General features: G+C 36.2%; 1 protein-coding gene across 10 annotated transcripts in view; it reads right to left on the reverse strand.

The window, feature by feature from the left end:
* The window catches only part of PPIP5K2 (diphosphoinositol pentakisphosphate kinase 2), a 76,104-nt gene that overhangs the window by 14,210 nt on the left and 39,029 nt on the right, over nucleotides 1-22,865 (reverse strand). For all 10 annotated transcript variants that reach the window (XM_088838440.1, XM_088838437.1, XM_088838433.1 and 7 more), the window contains exons 18-24: nucleotides 22,334-22,475; nucleotides 20,343-20,566; nucleotides 10,415-10,542; nucleotides 9,719-9,833; nucleotides 3,975-4,082; nucleotides 2,212-2,328; nucleotides 1,548-1,715 (exon numbers count right to left, since the gene is read on the reverse strand). In XM_088838440.1, coding sequence (XP_088694566.1) covers nucleotides 1,548-1,715; nucleotides 2,212-2,328; nucleotides 3,975-4,082; nucleotides 9,719-9,833; nucleotides 10,415-10,542; nucleotides 20,343-20,566; nucleotides 22,334-22,475 — 1,002 coding nt within the window. The remainder of the gene's footprint in view (nucleotides 1-1,547; nucleotides 1,716-2,211; nucleotides 2,329-3,974; nucleotides 4,083-9,718; nucleotides 9,834-10,414; nucleotides 10,543-20,342; nucleotides 20,567-22,333; nucleotides 22,476-22,865) is intronic.

The raw sequence follows: 22,865 nt of genomic DNA on the forward strand, positions 1-22,865 counted from the left end.
CCATGAAGATGATGGACGCTGGAAAAAGTCTTCAAGGTTTTACTTGAATAATTTACCTTATGGAAGTAAAAGTTTAGCATGGCATAGAAATAATCTCTTGAAAGCAACTATTTAAATATTTATGAGAAAAAGGTTTAGCAACGTGTTCTGTTTTTTAAGAGCTAACAAAGGGCAGTGATTTTGTTGAAGATTTCACAAACATAGTTCTGTTAGAAAATGCAGTCAAGGAATACATTTACTGTATCAATGGTACAGAATTTTTTTGGAGTGCAGAAAAAGGCTTAATGGTGAAATTCTAAACAACCTGATAAATTACAGATTGCTTTGTTCAAAATCATCAAAATCACTGCCCTCACACAAATGATATTTTAGGTTATATTAATAAATGTCATTTCCCAATTTTCTGAAATTAACCCCAGGTTTCTCATTCTTAAATTAAACTATAATAGAACAAATAACCCCAAATTCTACAATCGTTAATCATCCTCTTTTATAATTAACTTAAAATATCCCATTCACGGGAAACCCTAACTAGTATGCACTTTCCATTATAAAACTACAACAATCTATTTTATTTAGATGATGCTTTTCCTATGCATAATTGTTGAATTGGGAGAATCAAAAGCAAATATACTTGTATAATTTGGGGCGAGAGAAATGAGCATAATTCTTTTTTTTGGTGTGTATGTTCTTATTTACTATATACTATCGCTAGATAGTATACCTAACTTAAGATTTGGCATATTTGATCATCAAAAAATATTTTAGCTTAAAAGTTGATGGTGCTTCCTATCTTTATACTTTTACTTGAGAATTTAGAAAACATAAGCACTGATTTCAGATCGGTGCTGAATCATCCTATAGAAAATATAAATAACCCAAAATGAAGGTATTTAAAGAATAAAAATGTATACAGATGTTAAAAATTTACTTAACAAACTTCATTCCAAATGCTCAACTTTCCTTTTAAATGTTATTTTAGTAGATATTTAAATGTTATTTTGTTAGTGAGCCTAAGAATTAGTCTAAGTTATTTAATTGTAGATCTAAATACAAAGGTAAAATTTTCAACTACAGCATCAAATTTTCAAATTCCTATTCTGACTTTTACAATCAGGTTACCAATTTATAATGTCACATCTTAACCTACAGTGTCACTGGAATCAGCTGCTGCTGAAGTGTCTCTGGCAATTCCTCACTACTTTTAACCAAAAATTATTCCTGATCCATTAAATCAGATTTTTAAAAAATTCTTTATTAGACAAACCTGAAGTGACAAGGAAAAAAATGGATCAGTTTTTAGAAAGGCCTTATTTTACTACTTATATTCAACTTTATTATGAAATCTATAAAGCTCCAAATTCTAAAAGTGATCTTTGTATTTTCTGCCTACATTAAAAAAAATTTATTTGAAAAATTGATAAAGTTGACAGTTAAAAATCTGGTAGGTTCCCAATAATAATTAAAGCTGTATTTTCTTTTCTGTTTTATTAAAATATAGTTAGTTTACTTCATTAAAAAAAACATGCTCTGACAAATACACTTACTTCATTTGTAGCCATCTTCCTAGATCTTGGAAGTGGAGACTTCCTGTGTATATGAATTGGCTCTGATACCATAGGCTTAAACAATATCACAGCTCGATCAACCTCATCTTTTTTAGAAGTATGTGGTTCATCATCACTATCAATTTTAAAAGCTCTCCTGCCTTCATTCTATGCAAAAAGAATATAACATCATAAAATTCAGATAAAACAAATCATTCTTTTTAGATGAACAAATTAAACCACCAATTGGTATGGTTACTTAAGGTATATATATACAAGTTTATTTATTCAAAAAAGTTTAAAGCTGAATACATATTTAACTTTGTAAGGTTGTAAGAATTAAAATGCGGTAACTAACTCCAAGTGTTTAGTAAAACATGGACTGTCCTCAAGTAAAACAACAGCCAAAAACAGAAACTACAGTTACCCATTCTAAATAATGATCTTAAAAATCCCCCCAAAGAATCTAGAGAAAGGATACAATATAAAATTCTAATATGCTAAAAAATGTGTACCCATCCAAACCACACCTCAAGAAATTTAAACCACGTGGCTAGTTAGTAGTTGAGATAAGAACTACAGTATGTAACAGAAAATTCTTAAAGAAGTCACATTTAAATTTAGGACTGTAGTAACTATGCAATGAGAATTTCATCTTCGTTACCTCCCTTGAAGCTGGTCTATATCCATAGCCAGAGGGTAAATTTTTGTCTTCTTCACATCCTTTGGCTCCTGGACTAAAATGTAACTCAACATGAAAGCGTTCCTCAGAGGAAAGATCCTAAAAAAATATTATAGAACATCTTCAAAATGAGAAACTTCAAATTATTGATTTACCTCTGGTAACACATGCAAGAATAAACAGAAGACTTGTACAAAAAAGCTCTTAATGACCCAGATAACCACGATGGTGTGGTCTCTCACCCAGAGTCACACATCCCAGAGTGTGAACAAGAGGGCCTTAGGAAGCATCACTATGAACAAAGCTAGTGGAGGTGATGAATTCCATCTGAGCTATCTCAAATCCTAAAAGATGACACTGTTAAAGTGTTGCACTCATTATGCCAGCAAATTTGGAAAACTCAGCAGTGGCCACACACAACTGGAAAAGGTCAGTTTTCATTCCAATCCCAAAGAAAGACAATGCCAAAGAATGCTCAAACTACCACACAACTGTACTCATTTCACATGTGAGCAAGATAATGCTCAAAATCCTTCAAGCTAGGCTTCAGCAGAATGTGGACTGAGAACTTGAAGATGTACAAGCAGGATTTAGAAAAGGTCAGAGGTCAAATTGCCAACATACACTGGATCATAGAAAAGGCAAGGGAATTAAAAAAAAAGTCTAATGCTGCTTCATTGACTACGCTAAAGCCTGTGGTTGTGAGGATCACAACAAACTGTGGAATATTCTGAAAGAGATGGGAATACCAGGCCATTACCTGGCTCCTGAGAAACCTGTATGCAGGTCAAGGAGCAACAGTCAGAACTGGACATGGAACAACAGACTGGTTCCAAATTGGGAAACGGGTACATCAAGGCTGTATATTGTCATCCTGCTTATTTAACTTATATGAAGAGTATATTTCATCATATGAAATGCTGGGCTGGATGAATCAGAAGCCGGAATCAAGATTGCCAGAAAAAATATAAACAACCTCAAGAGGAACTAAAGAACCTCCTGATGAAGGTAAAAGAGGAGAATAAAAAAGCTGTCTTAAAACTCAACATTCAAAAAACGAAGATCATGACATTCGGTCCTATCACTTCATGGCAAATGGATTGGGAAAAAGTGGAAACAGTGTCATTTCATTTTCTTGTGCTCCAAAATCGATGCATACAGTGACTGCAGCCATGAAATTAAAAAGACTCTTGCTCCTTGGAAAAACAGCTATGACAAACCTAGATGGTGTATTAAAAAGCAGAGATACCACATTGCCGACAAAGTCCATATACTCAAAGCTATGGTTTTTCCAGTAGTCATCATGTATGTATGTGAGAGCTGGACCATAAATAAGGCTGAGCATGGAATAATTGACACTTTCGAACTGTGGTGCTGGAGGGGACTCTTTGAGAGTCCCTTGGACAGAAAGGAGATCAAACCAGTTAATCGTAAAGGAAACCAACTCTGAATAATCATGGAAAGGACTGCTGCTAAAGCTCCAATACTTTGACCACCTGATGCGAAGCACTGACTCATTGGAAAAGACCCTGATACTGGGAATGATTGAAGGCAGGAGGAGAAGGGGACGACAGAGGATGAGATGGTTGGATGGCATCACCGACTCAATGAACACGAGTTTGAGCAAACTCAGGGAGATAGTGAAGGACCGGGAAGCCTGGTGTTCTGCAGTTAATAGCGTTTCAAAGATTTGGGCACAACCTAGCGATTGAACAACAACACATGCAAATCAAGAACTCTTTTACCTTGTTAGGATCCTCATACAGCATGATAACAATCTGAGTCATGTAGTTGAGTTCATTGACAACATTTAAATAATCCATAGCTCGTTTCCACTGTTCATCCTTTGATTCCTGAACAAAGGTATATAGTAATCATTTTCTCATATTACTTGGAAATCACTTTATTTTCATTTTGACAGTTCATTTAATCCAGACTGACATCACACAAATGAAATACTTCCACACACAATCTTTCAAAACTAATTTAAATTTAATAAATCACCTAAGCTTAAATAATTTTAATTCTCTTACCAGTAGTATTAGAAACTCTAGTGGTATTTTTTTTAGTAACTCATAGAAAGTAAAAATAAAGACTATCTTGAGATATGATACTATTAATTGAATTTTGAGGGTAAGGGGCAGTTGTTAACCTTAAGTTCCAATGTAACTAATATAATGTCACGCTTCATAAACAGAACACTATCCCATGAAAGTAATGACTATAATTAAATATCTCTCATTCCACTGTAGTTTTTTAAACTGTAGATATTTTAGAACAATCAGCAGGAGAAAGCACAAGTAGGTTCTTAAAACCATCTCCTTCATTCCTAAAATCACTCCACCATCATTTAGAGAATCAACGGTCTTTAACCATGTAATTACAGAGCATAGAACTGAAAGGGACCTTACAGAACATGTATTACAAGCATTCAAAGTAGAAAATTCTATCTCAAAAGGCAAAACTACTCAAAGTTCAAACTCTACAGTCAATAATCAACAAGGTCTACTGAGACCTTATGTACATCAGAGATAATGTCCTTCATTTCATGTGATAAACATTACAAATATATAAAAGCATCCAACAATTTTTTTGTATATAAGGGTTTTGTATATACACTGAGAGTATATAAGAGTTCCGGCTTTAATATAGAATGTGTTTTAAGAGAAAATAAAATTTGACATGCAAAAGCCAAAAGTCAAGACCACATGCTAATTTTTTTTAATTCAACACACATTTCCTTTTTAAATTTGGACATCATCTATCTCTGAGGAAGCATTCCAAGTTTTTGGAAAGTAAAGTTAAAGCAATATCATGTCATTTGTGTAATTACATGTATACTTAAGTTTCATTTCAACAAATGGCTATTAATACGTTCAAATGCTCTAGAGCAGTTGCTCCCAACTTAAGCAACACTCCACATTAAAAACTGCACCTGTGTGTTTGTGTATGTCTGTAAATGTTTGAGGAAGGGATATGTGCAAAGATGTATGTACATTTTCTTTCAAAATGTATAGGACAAACAAATTAGCATGGCATTACTGAATACCACTAGATGTAAATTGTTGTAAGTGATGGGCTTAAGTTAAATATTGAAAATTTTCAAGATTGAAAAGATCTATTAGATTCTGTGATATGGCATTATTAATAAGAACACCATGTAATATCTAATTCAGTGGTACAGATACAGACTTTGCTAGGTCTGCTGTAATGAAAAGATAAAATATTTTGTAGCATCTTCCTAAACACAATTAATATACAAGAATTCATAAAAATCTTTTTAAAACAATTAAGGATCATTAAATATATTCCTTGAAATCTTATTTATAATTTTATTTCCTCAATAAATCTTTTTAAAAAATCTACTATGGAGAGACAGATTTTACCAAGTTTACGTTGAAAAATGAAAAATCTCAACTGGGAAGAGACCATACAAGGTTTTAATTATATTAGCTACAGGTTCTTAATAGGATAATATGAGCTGGGACAATTAATTATAGTTCAAATAAAATTTTTAAAGTTTTAAAATTAGAAAATAGGACAGCATTTTGGTATAGAGCTTAATTTTCACTTTAATTTTTTTAAACCCCAGAAGCCTAGATTTTTATGACAGTGGAGTTTTTCAGCTTTTGTTTTAGAAATGTAGCTGAATGCAATATATACTACAGCCACCACACTCTTTAGATCACTTGAGACAGCCTCCTAACTGATTTCCTCAAATCTTCTACCTATCTAATGCCTACACAGCAACCAAAGCCATTCAATTCCCTGTGTAAAACATTTCAAGGGCTTCCCAATCCTGGAATGTCTCTCCAATCTTATCTGCTACAATTTTATCCATCATTCATTTTTATTCTCCAACCATAGGCTTCCTATCCATTCCCATATCCTTTGTTTTATCTTATAACTAAGTGCAAGGTTAAAGGGTGACCACATTAAGAAATGTATCTCTCCCCCCCAAAAAACAATTCCATCATTATTAATGGATATATAAGCTCTTGCCTTTGCTAACTAAGAGTCTTTCTTTCTCTATTTCTTTTATTAAAGCTCCACTAATCCACATGGGCTTCCCAGGTGGCTCAGTGGTAAACAATCCGTCTTGCCAATGCAGGAGATGCAAGAGATGTGGATTTGATCCCTGGGTTGGGAAGGTGCCCTGGAGTAGGAAATGACAATCCGCTCCAATATTCTGGCCTGGAAAATCCCATGGGCAGAGGAGCCTGGCAGACTATAGTCCATGGATCACAAAGAGTTAGACATGACTGAGTGATTGAGCACACATAATCTGCATATGTAATCAAGGGATGCCACTTTGCTATTCCATTAAGGAATAAAAAAAGAAATAAAAACAAAGGGGAAAGAACAGATGAATTAGAAAATTTGATGGGAACAGAACACTTACACAGCCTTAGGGTAACTCTGTTAATAACTATTCATCAAGGCCCAGTGATAAGAGAGATTAAGAATCAAGAGATATATGCTAAACCTTCATGTACATTTCACAGTCCTTTATTTTAATAAGTACAAAAGAATACAAAGTTGAATTCATTTTCTTATAAGGATTACTTTTTTATAGATGTGCATAAATGTATATACCCATATATATATTTTTTTTAATTCTTATTTTTTGGTAGCTTAGAGATGGCTGAAAAGATATTTTTGATATATAACAGAAGTGACAGTGTATTCTAGACAATCTGTGGTTTGAGTGTACTGAGAAAGGGTATTATAATTTCTAAATCTGCTTGGTTAGCACTTCCACTGCTAATTTCTAAAATGTCATTTTCCTCACTTTTTCAAATACAGACTTCCGGGAATATCAACAGCTACTGCCTCAGCCATCCATTAATGTGTTGGTTTCCCAACTCTCGTGCCTTCAACCCATACCTCTAGCCTTACATATGAACATGCTACTGATCATCTCCACTTGACTTACCTTCACTTGTTTATCTCACTATTGTATGGTGAACGTATGACAGATAATTTGTGTCTTCATTTCATAGGTCTTTGAAATGAGACTGAGTTCTCTTGAGAACTAGCGCCTCAAACTCAAGCTGTCTAAAACTAAACTCATTACTTTCCCTCTAATGCCTGATATTTCCACAAATGTTACTCACCTCAGTGAATGATGGATAATTTTGCAAATGACCCGATGCTGGTGATATGGGAGCCTTCCTTGACTCTCCTTTCTTACTTTCCATATATGTAAGCATAGGAAGGGCCTCAAGGAGAGTGTTAAGGAAAGTTGCTGCTGCTGCTAAGTCGCTTCAGTCATGTCCGACTCTGTGTGACCCCATAGACGGCAGCCCACCAGGCTCCCCCGTCCCTGGGATTCTCCAGGCAAGAACATGGAGTGGGTTGCTGTTTCCTTCTCCAAAGATGCCTCAAAGAGAGTGTTAATGAAAGCCTAAAGGACACTGAGAAGACTGTTGGTGAGGGATCATAGGAGGGTTAAAAAAACCTTATTGGCAACTACAGGATAAAAAATGCTTGCTATGTAGTGGCATAAAATATAGAAATACTATAGCCTGTAATCAGTGGAATTCAATGAGCTAGCTACCAAGATTTCCAGAAAAAATTCTGAAAACACCACCAAGATTCTTCTCGTTGCCTCTGATAAACATTGAGGAGAGGGAGATAAGCTATAGGAAATGGTTAATTAAAAAGGAGCCAAGACTTGCAGGAATCAGAAATAAAACTGTTTCTTATTTCTAGCCTCTCCAGAGAGTGAACAATGGTATAATTAAAAAGTGGCTTTCAGGAAGAATGCAAACACAAGAATCTGTCATGAAAGACTTCAGAAAGACTTAAGGCTCACAGATTTTTCAAAGACATGATGACTTTCTCAGGAACATATGAGCATGTCTCTCAGATACTCCCTATTAAACAATAAAGACTGCTGAGTACTCTCTCAGCAGCCAGAGGGAGTCCAATGTATAAAAAGACTTATTCTTAAGAGATGTGTGGGTGTGAATTAATAGAGTAGATTATAAATTATTCCTTTTTGTTTTTTTTTAAATTACACCATCTTGAACTAAAAGTAAACAGACCTTTGGATCTCCAAACTTCTCTGGGCAGGAAGCAGGTCAAAGAAACTGTTTAGCTGCAAGGATGAGCTACTTTGTATGGAGAAGGAAGGATGACCTAGATGAAGCCATCAAGAATCAAAAGTACAGAGAATGAACCACCACAAGCAACTCCGAGTGGTATGACAGAGCCCTGCTTAAGGAATGGGCATTAAGGACCTAGGCACACTTCAAAACTGCCACGGACCAGTGACCATAGTGTACCTTCTCTTTTCCCCTCTTTTTGAAAAGGCTGCCTACAGCAGTTATTCTGTGCTTCTCAATACTGTATGTCAAATGTATGACAGACAGATAATTGGTGTCTTCATTTCACAGGTCTCTGAAATGAGACTGAGTCCTCCTGGGCACTCAAAGGGTTCTGCCCAAGGAGTCCCATCTACATCTGGACAATTTAGATAATGAGATCCTGGAGGTCAAGTTTATGCTACAATAGATAAGCCTGGAGGAATACTGTAGAGGAGATTAAGTGAATTCTGCACATGGGAGAAATACGGATTGTATGGTAACATACCGTGACAGACCCTGTTTTTCAAATATGGTCACCAAAATATATCCAATCCCAAGGACTCATCTTACAGTGAATGAAAAGTGATATTCATCAAGTACTATGGGTCTATCTTCCCTCCCTTAAACCTGGATGGACCTCTCTGACCACTTCAATCAAAAATACTCGGTAAAAGTGAAAGGACGTAACCTCGTCAGATCATAAAAATACTTCGTGCTTGCTCTTTTTTTCTCTTAGTGCACTTCTGGAACTCAGCTGCTACCTTCTGAGGAATACGCTGTATTCTGAGGTCACACGAACAGGCCATGGTAGGTGTTCTGGTCCATAACCCCAGCTGAGCCCCCACCTGACAGTCAGCAGATCAAGAACTAGATATAAGAAGAAAGCTGTGAGGTGATTTGAGCTCCAGCCACTGTCTGACTGCAATCTCATGAGAGACACAAGGCAAAACTGCCTAAATGACCCAAGTCAAGCATTTAAAACATGACAGAGAAAAATAAAAATGCCTGTACTTGTTTTAAGCCAGTAAGCTTTGGTATTGATTCATTATGTTACAGTAAGTAAGAGTCACAATGTCCAAACACCAAATCCTGTTGATCCTAATCCCCAAATAATGCGAATTCATCAGTTTCTTTTCATCTTATTGTCTCCAGCTTGTAGATCACTTACAATATTTTGTATTATTGTTGGCTTAAAGAGATTTTCTCCAGAAGGAAGAAAACATGTCAACATATCTCCCAACATCTAGCACAATGCTTGGTAAACAGCAGACTCTTGACAAATGATGGCAAATAATGAATTATTAAAAACTGTACAATAAAAAATGATGTCAGTGATTTGACTACCAATTCAGTAACACATATTTGTTAAGTAGATTGATGTAACTTATTCTACTTACATCGCATAAGGCACCATAGCGAAGAATAGACAGTAAAGAATGTACATGACTTTCACTGGTGAAATATAATCTGGTACGGACGTGACGTTCAGGTGACAGAACACCTCTGGAATACCTAAAAGTCAGGAGCAGACAGTGTTAAAACATAACCACACGGTTAAGACTTATTACGTACTGAAATTATTTTGTAAAATGGAATTTAATCTTTCTAGAAGTAAAAGAACACTGTAAGTGAATCTATCACTCTTTCCATCACAACTGAGGTGTTCTTAGTAGACATTTCTCTAGCGTCAAGATAACTGAAACTGAGGCCAGTGAGACTAGTCAAAGAAGAGTTAACATTAGTCAAGTTCACGGTAAGAAGGTCATTTAAGCACCTTCATTATCAATGAAAGAGACCACAGCACTAAGGGAGCTCACGGGTGTTAATGCTGCTGGATGAGGATGGTCACTGATGATCGCATGTGAATGGCAACACACATCCCCTTTCCCTGTGTCCCTCCGTTTTCTCCTCCAGTCTGGAGCCAAAAACAATACTGGGTGAAAAGTTCACTATCAGGAACATCTAGGTAATCTGTATTTCCACAGTGTATCAAGTGATACACTCCTGCCTTAATTATAGCAACAACAAAAATTTAGATTTCAAGTATGCAAAAACAGACGCCTATAGACTTAAATACCAGTACAGTCTCTTACACAGGATGGAGTTTATTTACAGTGTCATCATCTTGTGTCCTTTGAAGATCTGAGCGAATTTTTCTAACTAGAGGAGTACAGTAGCCTTTGGCAATCTCCAGTTTTTCAGCTTTAGTTATACCATATTCCTGAGCAGAAAATACACACTATTAGAAAAAGGGTATAATAATAAAGAACTCCAATAAAGGTATTACTAAATTTAAGAATTTTAGTGAGTGACAAATATTTTTATTAAGCCTTTTTTGAACATTACACAATTCCTAGTTTACATTTCTACAACTTCAAGTATATTAGTCCCCAAAATATTAAGTGTAATTAGAAGAATATTTTTTGGTGGAACTGAAAAAAACAAGTAATTTCTAAAGAGGAGAGGATGAATGATGAATGCAACTGTTATGATAAGTATTCCACTCGATAAGGTTTTAAATGTAGAAACAACCCTAGAAGAAAGATGAATTAAGTGCACAACTAGTAAAGCATAGAACAAATAGTCAATAAACATAAAGAAACACAAATTGAAACCATGAAATTTTTGTCTATTTGAGTGTCAAAGATTAAAAAGGTTAACGAATTATTTTAGTCTTTGGCCAATACAAAGTTTTAACGAGTGGTGAGCCAAAAATGCCATGAAATTATCAAATTTAATGAGCTATATAGCCATTGTAAGTTAATTAAATTTATGAAAAATTATAATCAAAAGTGTTAAGATAACAGTAATTATAACAGTAATAAAAATTACAGTTCACAGGGATAGATGAGAAAATGATCTGACATGAAAGAATAATTTTTTGCATTAATTAACTGCTGTAATTAGGAAATTGCTATAATAAAACAAGTAACACTATACATTGAGAAACTGAACAGCAGAACTAGATCTTTAAGCTTTGACTCATGGCAAAGCTGGTAGTTTTCTGAAATCTGGGAGATGCGTTAGCAAAATTAGACACAGCCCACCCTTCACCAAAATCCTGGAGAAAAGTGTTTCATAAATTTGGGGGAGTAAGACTGAACACTGGCTAGGATACGACTTGTTGAAGCCCAGGGAGAAACACTGGTACTGGTGGCAGGTAAGAAATAAACTGTTGGGCTGACCAGCTGCATACTTTATTAGTGGCTTTAAATTAAAAATGTGAAATGCTTCATTGCGTTTTCTCAGAAACTAATCAAAAGATTGCAGTCCTACACAATCTGGAGACACAAAGTGGATGCTGGGCAGCTAGAGGTCACTCCAGGTGTGGAATTTTGGAAAGTCAGTCCTTGGAGTGAATGGCATTTGGCTCTGGCAGCAGATATGAAGGAATGATGCTCTGGAGAGGATGTAGGGGGACACTCTGCGGTCAGCCGGGAGACAGATGAGGGTTCCACCTGGAGGTGGGATCTTTAATTCTATGGTCTGTCTTCCACTGCTCATCTCTCTGTCTTCATAAATGGTAACCGGACCATAAAGAATGCTGAGCACCGAAGAATTGATGCTGTGGTGTTGGAGAAGACTCTTCAGAGTCCTTTGGACAGCAAGGAGGTCAAACTGGTCCATCCTGAAGGAAATCAATTCCAAATATTCATTGGAAGGACTGAGGCTGAAGCTCTAATACTTTGGCCACCCGATGCAAAAAGCTGACTCATTTGAAAAGACCCTGATGCTGGGAAAGATTGAAGGCAGGAAGAGAAGGGGACCACAGAGGATGAGATGGTTGGATGGCATCAATAACTCAACAGACATGACTTTGAGTAACTCCAGGAGCTGGTGATGGACAGGGAGGCCTGGCGTGCTGCAGTCCATGGGGTCACAAAGAGTCGGACATGACTGAGCCACTGAAGAAAAAAATCTGTGATGAGTGTATAAAAAGGAAGAGAAGGTTTAAAAGGAAGAAGGCAGAAATGGGGATAAGGCAGAGGGAAGCAGGGACAGAGAAAGAAGGAAGAGTAGACATAAGGAGGGAAGAAACAGACACACATTCTCTCCCCAAGATTTTTCTGCGACCCCTGTATTTAAAGGTTACATCAGGTACTTCCAAGATGGCAAAAAATTAATACGGACAACGAATCTCATAACTGCCTAATAAAAAAAAACGTAGATTAATTCCACATGGAAGATGTGTGAAAATGGAACTTCTTGGGTGATTTACCTTTAAACACAAAAGCTTGGTTGGTTTGATAATCTCACCAACATAAAGAAATTGGGCATGAAAAATATGAAATGTGTATGTAACTGCATATGTATGTGTAAACAAAAGGAAAATGCTGAAATTTAAAATCATCAAAGGAAATTTTTCTGTCATTACTGGGCAAGGTATAAGTAAACAGTCACTCTCATACACTGAGAGCCTGGAAGAAAGCTGGTAAAAGAGATCTGGAGCTAAAGAAATCGTCTTAACTGCACATAAAGACATACATATAAGGAAAGTGTAAGAAATTAAAGGAAAGTGAAAGAGGAGAGTGAAAAGATTGGCTTGAAGCTCAACATTCAGAAAACAAAGATCATGGCACCTGGTCCCATCACTTCATGGGAAATAGATGGAAAAACAGTGGAAACAGTGTCAGACTTTATTTTTTTGGGCTCCAAGATCACTGCACATGGTGATTACAGCCATGAAATTAAAAGACGCTTACTCCTTGGAAGGAAAGTTATGACCAACCTTGATAATATATTGAAAAGCAGAGACATTACTTTGCCAACAATGGTCCGTCTAGTCAAGGCTATGGTTTTTCCCGTGGTCATGTATGGATGTGAGAGTTGGACTGTGAAGAAAGCTGATCGCCGAAGAATTGATGCTTTTGAACTGTGGTGTTGGAGAAGACTCTTGAGAGTCCCTTGGACTGCAAGGAGATCCAACCAGTCCATTCTAAAGGAGATCAGTCCTGGGTGTTCATTGGAGGGACTGATGCTAAAGCTGAAGCTGCAATACTTTGGCTACCTCATGTGACAAGTTGACTCACTGGAAAAGACTCTGATGCTGGGAAAGGTTGGGGGCGGGAGAAGAAGGGGACGACAGAGAATGAGATGGCTGGATGGCATCACCGACTCTGTGGACATGAGTTTGAGTGAACTCCAGGAGTTGGTGATGGACAGGGAGGCCTGGCGTGCTGTGATTCATGGGGTCGCGGAGAGTCGGACACGACTGAGCGACTGAACTGAACTGATCTGAACATTTCCAAATGTGAGAAATTGGTTAAATAGTATTATTTCATCAGCTATTAGGAATAATGAAGTATATTTAGCTTTACTTATTTGGAAAAAACTTCTTGAGGCCAAGAAAAAAAAAATCAGGTTGTAAAACAGTACGCTTTCCTGGTTCCATTTTTGCGAAGAACATATTTGTTATATATACATGAATTTACCAAAAACAAAAAATGTCCATGAATTTAACAGAAAAGGCCTTTCAGAATTTTCTGTAACTGTGAAACGTTTTTGTCTAATTGGTAACGCCATACTGATTTTTTGGGGCCATATATTTTCTAATTTTACAACAAAGATATATTATTTTCATAGTAAAGACTTCTTTCCCTTCAAAACAGTGACATATATTGTGGAGCTGAAAAAGCAAGTTGCCACAACCAGTTAGGACCAAATAATTAACTGTTAGATGCCCAAGTTCTCTTATAATTATAATATTTCTGCCATAAAAAGAACTGACTAAAATAACAGCTGAAGATATTTGAAAGTTTAGTATGTGACACATTTAATAAGTATCACTGGAATTTATATTGCAAATACTATTATAAACAACTCTGTTTCATTATCTACAAATAACCAAAGAAATGATCTCCCAACTTCAACAAATGTGTGCCATCTCAATTCACTTTACTTCAGTTCAGTTCAGTCGCCATCGTAATTAAGAGAATCTTAATACTAAATATAATCTTTTATTCTTAATTTAATTTTTATTAAAATATACATATAGAAATACATATAAAATATTATAAATTCTAAAAACTTTGCAAATGCTAAAGTATTTTAAACATTTCCAAAGGATAATTCAGCTCTATCAAATATTATTATAATCTTTAAATATCCTCATCTTCCATCATACCATTGAGGCTATTTTTACTATTTAATCTATTGAGGTAATGTTGGTTTATAACATATTTCATGCATACAGCTTCTGTATAAACTGCAGTATGCTCAACCCCAAAAGCTCAGCTTCCACCCTTTACCACACAAGTGACCCCTTTACTCAATTCACCTCCTTTCCCTTTCAGTAATTATTACTCTTTTCTCTATAAATATGTGTTTCTTTTGCTAAGTTTGCTCACTTATTTAAAAAATTTTAATATGTCACATTTATGTGGAATCATATAGTATCAGTTTTTATCTGAAGGACTTATTTAATGCAGTATCCTCAAGGTCCATCCATGTTGCCACAAATGGCAAGACAATACATATCTTTTTTATGGCTGGGTAGTATTCCACTGTATTATATACCCTCCTTCATCCATCCATTCATCAATGGGCAATTTCCATGTCTTGGCTATTGTAAATAATGCCACAATGAGCACAGGGTTGTATGTATCTATTCAAATTACGATTTGCAACTATCTTTCCTCCTTTGGTAATTTTTCACTGTTTAATGTACAGAAGCTTTTTAGTTTGATATAGTCCCATTTGTTAGTTTTTGTTCTCTTCTTCAGTTCTTGCTCAGTCACTCAGTCGTGTCCAACTCTTTGCAACCCTATGGATTGCAGCACGCCAGTTTTCCCTGTCCTTCACCATCTCCCGGGGCTTGCTGAAACTCATGTCCGAGTCGGTGATGCCATCCAATCACCTCTTCCTCTGTCATCCCCTTCTCCTCTCGCCTTCAGTCTTTCTCAGCATCAGGGTCTTTTCTAATGAGTCGGCACTTCACATCGGGTGGCCAAAGTACTGGAGCTTCAGCTTCAGCATCAGTCCTTCGAATGAATATTCAGGACTGATTTCCTTTAGGACAGAGTGTTTGGATCTCCTTGCTGTCCAAGGGACTCTCAAGAGTCTTCTGTAACACCACAGTTCAAAAGCATCAATTCTTCGGTGCTCACCCTTATTTATGGTCCAACTCTCACATCCATACATGACTACTGGAAAAACCATAGCTTTGACTAGATGGACCTTTGTCGGCAAAGTAATGTCTCTGCTTTTTAATACACTGTCTAGGTTTGTCACAGCTTTCCTTCCAAGGAGCAAGCATCTTTTAATTTAATCGTTGCAGTCGCTATCTGCGGTGATTTTTGGAGCCTAAGAAAATAGTCTGTCACTGTTTCCATTGTTTCCCCTTCTATTTGCATGAAGTGACGGGACCAGATGCCATGATCTTAGCTTTCTGAATGTTGAGTTTTAAACCAGCTTTTTCACTCTCCTCTTGAAGCTTCATCAAGAGGCTCTTTGGTTCCTCTTCACTTTCTGCATAAGGGTGGTGTCATCTGCATATCTGAGGTTATCGATATTTATCCCGGCAATCTTGATCTCTTCTCCAGTAGGTAGCACTATAGCACAAGCTTTTGGTTTTTTTTAAGCCACTGGTTGTATTTGAGAAACTTTTGACACCCCACTGCACCTGCCAGGTGTGGTCACCTGGTGTCCTTGTCGCTACTGTTACCTCCAGGGTTACTGGTGCCTTGTTTCTATGGGTGCTGCCAGTATCTCTGCCTAGGCCGCCGGGAAAGAGAGCCCCTCCACTGAGTCCAGGGTCTCCTAGGTTTCAGGCATCGCCACTACAATGGGACAAATAAGGTGGGGGAAGGAAGCCAGGGTCACAGGTACCCCTGTCATGTCTAGGGTTGTTAGTGTTCATGGGCACTGCCACTCCTGGGGTGGTGAGAGCTGCAGCTCTCACCTCCGTAGTGGGAGGACCTTCATGGCTGGAAGGACGGGGTCGCAGGCCCCATAACCACTAACACCCAGTTCCTTACGGCGACGGGTGCCACTGCAGCTGAGACGCTGGGGCTGTGTGTGCCACCACTCCTAAAGCTACTGCATTCTCTGAGGCTGAAGGCTCAGCCAACTAGGACTGGGGATCTGGGAACACAGGCATGTCCTCTGTTTTCTAGCCTGGCTACTTTCAGGTGTAAGATGGACAGAATTTTGTGGTGCCCTGGTGTGTTAAGCAGAGGCACCTTTGTTGAGTTGTATTTATTTTACTGGTTGTAGAGTGAAGGGGATAGACAAAGGCAGCATGTTACACAGGCATGATGCTTGATGTTACAGCCCACTGTGACTATTTTTAAAGTACCTTCTTTTTTTTGGCTGTGCCACACAGCTTGCAGGATCTTAGTTCCCCAACCAGGGACTGAACCCAAGCCCTCAGCAGTGCAAGTGCCGAGTCTTAACCACTGGATTGCCAGGGTATTTCCAATTTTTATCACAGCAAAAATACATACCATAATCACAACTATTAACTGTTAAAGTAACTAAAAGTAATAAATCATGTTTTTCATATGTAGGAAAAAGACCCTGATGCTGGGAAAGATTGAAAGCAAAAGGAGAAGAGGGTGGCAGAGGTTGAGATGGTTAGATAGCATCAGTGACTTAATGGACATGAATTTGAGCAAACTCTGGGAGGTAGTGAAGAACAGGTAAGCCTGGCGTGCTGCAGTCCATAGGGTTGCAAAGAGTCGGACATGATTTAGCAACTGAGCAACAACAATGTGATTAGAATTACATAATTCGCAAAGCATAGTTATAACAATGCAATGTAAGAGTGAAAACAGATTTTTTTTGAGGCATAGCAGAATACATATACATTTTTCTTACAAAGATACTGATAATCTCTCAATCTAAGTTAGCCAAACTAATACATTATTTGACTGAGTCATCAAGTCACTAAGCTTAAAATATCTTTGTCAAGTAAACATGCAAATTTCTCATTTTTTTTCACTATACAGTTTCATTATAATTAAATGTTTACAGTTTTAGTTATTTGTTCAGTTATTGAAAATGTCTATCTCTTGTCTATGATTTTAGATTTACGAAGACTTTAATAACAAAATTTAAAGTAACTGAATTCAAATGTCCATTAAAAAAGAGGAAATCCCAAGTTTCTGTCATAATAAGTAATGTCAAACCAAATAGTGAGGGAGGTAAATATCTCAAATTTTTCTTAACCATTTCTAATCTTATAGTGTTTCTTTTAATTACAAAGCTTTAAAAATTCATTATAAATATTTAAATTACAAGGACATAATGAAAATTTTCTTCATCTATGTAAGTTAACATACCTAAAACACATACACCATGGAAGGAGGAAAAATTATCATCTAAAACTCATTAATATGTAAGTTTTCTTTTGAGCCCAAGTCTTAGAAACAAACTTTCCATTCCCAATTCTAGAATTCTTAGTATACATAATTGAGAAAGAAGAGGCCTGAGATTAAAGAAGCCACGTACAAGACATGATTATGCTAATAAATCATTAGTGTATCTATTTAGCCACCAAGTAGGTGAGACATTAAGATATACTGAAAGCCTACCTTGACAAATGCATAGAGCTACAAAAAGTATTTTAGAGGGTCACGTATTTACAGCTTATCTGTTAAAAGTATACTTTAAAGTAATCTTCATTTTAAGAGTAAGTACAACTAAGATGAACTGAGCCTGGAATAATGTAAAAGCAATTCAATACAATGAAAAAAAAAATCAATCTTATGTATGCTTCCAGTGCAAACTAACTACATGCTTATCAGAATTAAGAGTAACCATTCTCCTCAAATTTTTAGTAAGTAAAATCTGAATAAATTCTCTCTTGAATTTCATAACAAATATAGATGCTGATTTAGTAACTTTACTGAAAGAGATATAATCAAATCAGTGTTAGTTCTATAATCTTCTATGTATATCATGTAGCTAAAACCGAGTTCTGCAAAATTTAGTGTGTTCATTTTTATATTAATCTTAAAATGTTATAAAAATACAACTTTTTATTGTGTAAAATAAAATTTGTTTTTCAGAATAAAACTTTAACAAATGAAAGATGCTGTCAGAGAGTCAATTCTTGTCTTCTAAGTGTGTTTCTTAAAATGAGTCCCAAAGGCATATTCTTGAAGTATGAGATATTTTTACTCTATTTTGAAATGAATTTATTTTCAAATCACTGACTTAAACAATATATTTATAATTATCTACATTATATATACTGACCAAAAAGAAAAAAAGTTGCTCGTGCATGTTGAAAGGATAAGCTAAACTTTAACAGGTACACACATACTTAGTTGTGAAGTCTGAATTCCCAGTTTTTCAAAGTCTCTACAGTTTTCATGGACATTCTGTGAATATTAGGAAAGGGAAACTGCCGACTTAATTGTAGTGGATTTACAGTACTATGTTAGCTTCAATTGTGCAGCAAAGTGATTCAGTTTTATATATTTTTTTCAGATTATTTTCCACTATAGGTTATTACAAGATACTGAATATAGTATCCCATGCTATACAGTAAATTTGTGTTACTTATCTATTTTATGCATAGCAGTTTATATTCCAACCTTTTTATTTATTCCTTCCCCTCTCCTTCCTTTTTGTAACTGTAAGTTTGTTTTCTATGTATATGAGTCTGCTTCCACTTTTTAATATTGATTCACTTGTATTATTTTTTAGATTCCACGTGCAAGTGATATAACATTTGTCTTTCTCTGACTTAATTCACTTAGGACAATGTTCTCTAGGTCCATCCACGTTGCTGCAATATTTTATTTTTATGGCTGAGTGATATTCCACATGCAAGTATACATGTATACACCAAATCCTAAACCAATCATATGTTGATGGGCACTTCAGTTGTTTCTATGTCTTGGTTATTATAAACAGCACTACTATGAACACTAGGGTGCATGCATCTTTTTGAAATAAGAGTTTTTATCTTTTCTGGATCTATAGCAGGGAAAGGGACTGCTGGATCATACAGTAGCTCCAGTTTTAGTTATTAAAGAACCTCTATTGTTTTCTATATATGAGTATCTTTAAGTGAGGCTTTTTTTAAAATATACAATCCTTACACTTTTTCATTTACAGTGACTCCTGAACAACGTGGAGGTTAGGAGTGCCAACCCTCCATGCTATTGAAAATGTAAGTGTAACTTATTTGTGGCTCTGCATCCATAGCAGATGCAACCAATCATGGATCTGTGGATCATGCAGGACTGTAGTACTTACTATTGAAAAAAATCCACATGGAGGTGGATGCACTACAGTTCAAACCCACGTTGTTTAAGAATCAATTGTATTTCATTTTCCTATTTTTTAACTTTGGTTCACAGTTGGAAATGTGTGATTTACTCCAATCTCCCTTTTACAATATCCAAATAATCTTTGAGTAATGAAGGTGATAAAAGATCTCCAAATGGCATCTGTCACTATTTTCTTCTAACATATCTCTTATCTCAACTTGTTTTGTCACTTGACTTGTTATTATCAATCTGATTCCATGTTTAATTAATTTCAGTTATCTGAATTTTAGTACACTTTTATTTTTACTCTCCTATAATGAAAAAGACCCCTCTACCACACCATACAAATAACTATTTACATCTTGACCTCTAAATATTCTTTTCAACACACTTTCACATAAAGTAAAAAAAAAAATCAAATTCCAAATTAACATAGAGACACAACTACCTTTTCCTCCCACTCTGCACGCATTCCCATAGCACAGCACTGGCATGTGCTCAATAAATGCTCAATAAATACTAAAGTGATTTATCCCATCGTATTTTCAGTTGTTTGTTCTTTATTTTTAAATTAATTAAGAGTATCAATTCTTAAATTTTAAAAGGCCATCACAAACTATTAAAAAATCACACAGTGATTTAATACAAGAGGTTTTTGTAAATTCATAACGACTCAATTTCCTTTTTAAAGTTATAGGTTTACTGGGACACAGAAACCAACTCACTCTTAACAGTGGATAGATATTTTAAAAGTATCTATATAACAGTACCAGAAAACTGATATGTAGAAACTACTTACCTGAGGGATAACTATATCTGCTAATGCCTTTGAAAGCCTATACAATTCCATTGTGTCTTCTAATTTCAAGGAACCATTATGTTGGACATCATATTTTATACAGTCATATATGTCAGGGATCTTGCTAATATCATATCTTCCATTTTTTGTCTTAAAGTCTTTCTCCAACTTGGACCATCTACGGAGCATGAGCTCTAAGGTCTCACTATGATAAAGCTGAATATCTAAAACAACATAACAATTTTAGTATATTAAACTTGTTAACAAGCTAGGAAATATCATCATAGGCATATACTCTTAGCAACCATATATTTTGTAGATTTGAACAAAGGTATAAATACATGGGTTAGGAACTGTTTTTATAAAAGACCTTTTTCCATATGTTATATACATCAGTTTCCCACGTTATTAACTAAGCCACTCTTAGCACCAGAGCACAGATCACCTTCCTATTGCTTTCTCCTTACTATGCTGCCTGTTTGCTGCTCATCTGTATGGTTTTTTGTTTGTTGTTTAGCTGCTCAGTCGCGTCCAACTCTTTATAAACCCATGGACTATAGCCTGCTAGGCTCCTCTATCCATGGGATTTCCCAGGCAAGAATACTGAAGTGGGTTGTTATTTCCGTCTTCAGGGGATCTTCCCCACCCAGGGATAGAACCCGTCTCTTGCACTGGCAAGCAGACTCTTTACCACTGAGCCACCAGGGAAGCCCCAACTGTATGGTAATGCTATATAATTAATCAACTAACAATGTTTTATTATCTTTCTCACACTACTACAGTTAAAAGCAACTATAACTTTGCTATTATTCTTTTGCTGGATATATAGTAACTCAAATAATACTTATATTTAGCAATAAACTGGAAAATTCTGAAAGAGATGGGAATACCACACCACCTGACCTGCCTCTTGAGAAATCTATATGCAGGTAAGGAAGCAACAGTTAGAACTGGACAAGGAACAACAGACTGGTTCCAAATTGGGAAAGGAGTACATCAGGGCGGTATATTGTCACCCTGCTTCTTTAATGTCTATGCAGAGTACATCATGAGAAACACTGGGCTGGATAAAGCACAAGCTGGAAGCAAGATTGCCAGGAGAAATATCAATAACCTCAGATATAAAGATAACACCCTTATGGCAGAAAGTGAAGATGAACTAAAGAGCCTCTTGATGACAGTGAAAGACGAGAGTGAAAAAGTTGGGTTAAAGCTCAACATTTAGAAAACTAAGATCATGGCATCCGGTCCCATCACTTCATGGCAAACAGGTGGGGAAACAGTGGCAGACTTTATTTTTTGGGCTCCAAAATCACTGCAGATGGTGACTACAGCCATGAAATTAAAAGATGCTAACTCCTTGGAAGGAAAAGTTATGACCAACCTAGACAGCATATTTAACAGAGACATTACTTTGCCATCAAAGATCAGTCCAGTCAAGGCTATGGTTTTTCCAGTAGTCATATATGGATGTGAGAGTTGGACTAGAAAGAAAGCTGAGTGCTGAAGAACTGATGTTTTCGAACTGTGGTGTTGGAGAAGACTCTTGAGAAAACCTCGGACAGCAAGGAGATCCAACCAGTCCATCCTAAAGAAGATCAGTCCTGAATATTCATTGGAAGGGTTGATGTTGAAGCTGAAACTCCAATACTTTGGCCACCTGATGGGAAGAACTGACTCATCTGAAAAGACCCTGTTGCTGGGAGGGATTGAGGGTGGGAGAAGGGGACGACGGAGGATGAGATGGTTGGATGGCATCACCGACTCAATGGACATGAGTTTGGGTGAACTCCGGGAGTTGGTGATGGACAGGGAGGCTTGGTGTGCTGCAGCCCATGGGGTCGCAAAGAGGTGAACATGACTGAGTAACTGAACTGAACTGAACTGACAGCATTAAAGCTTTTTTATGATTGGTGCATCTTATTTTAAAATGTTTACAGCAATGGGATAGTGATTTTTATTTTCTGACCCAAGGAAAACAAAATATTTACCTGATGATTTGGGATCTTCCATTCGATGTCTGATTTGAGAAGTCAAACTTTGTATCAAGGAATACACCGTGTCACAGGTCTTTACAGGATTTTTAATTAAATGCATTGATTTGATAAGAGAAATGCTTCCAGATGGAGTAAGCTACAAATGGATAGAGTATATATTTTTATATCTGGTTATGCTCAACTGACCAAAAGGACAATATACAAAATTTTCTAGCAGTTGGAGATTAAATTCAAACTACAAATTAAATCCCCAGATATAGAGGAGAAAATAAAAAACTAAAAACGTCATGTTAAAAAAATCCTAAGCCTTAGCTAACATTAGATTATCCACAAGGAAAATCTAACAAGAGTGCTCTAAAATCTCTAACAAAGAGATTTTATTCTAACATAGTGATATTTTACTGACTCACTTGGTATTTGAAAATATGGTTTAACTATCTGACACATATTGACAAGTAATAACTCTAAGATAATGATTATCATTGCTTTTTCCAGATGAGGTACTTATGAGAGATTAAAGCACCTT

Source organism: Moschus berezovskii, chromosome 8 (assembly GCF_049115385.1).
Source record: "Moschus berezovskii isolate FMDL1 chromosome 8, NW_MosBer_1.0, whole genome shotgun sequence".
Classification (NCBI taxonomy): domain Eukaryota; kingdom Metazoa; phylum Chordata; class Mammalia; order Artiodactyla; family Moschidae; genus Moschus; species Moschus berezovskii.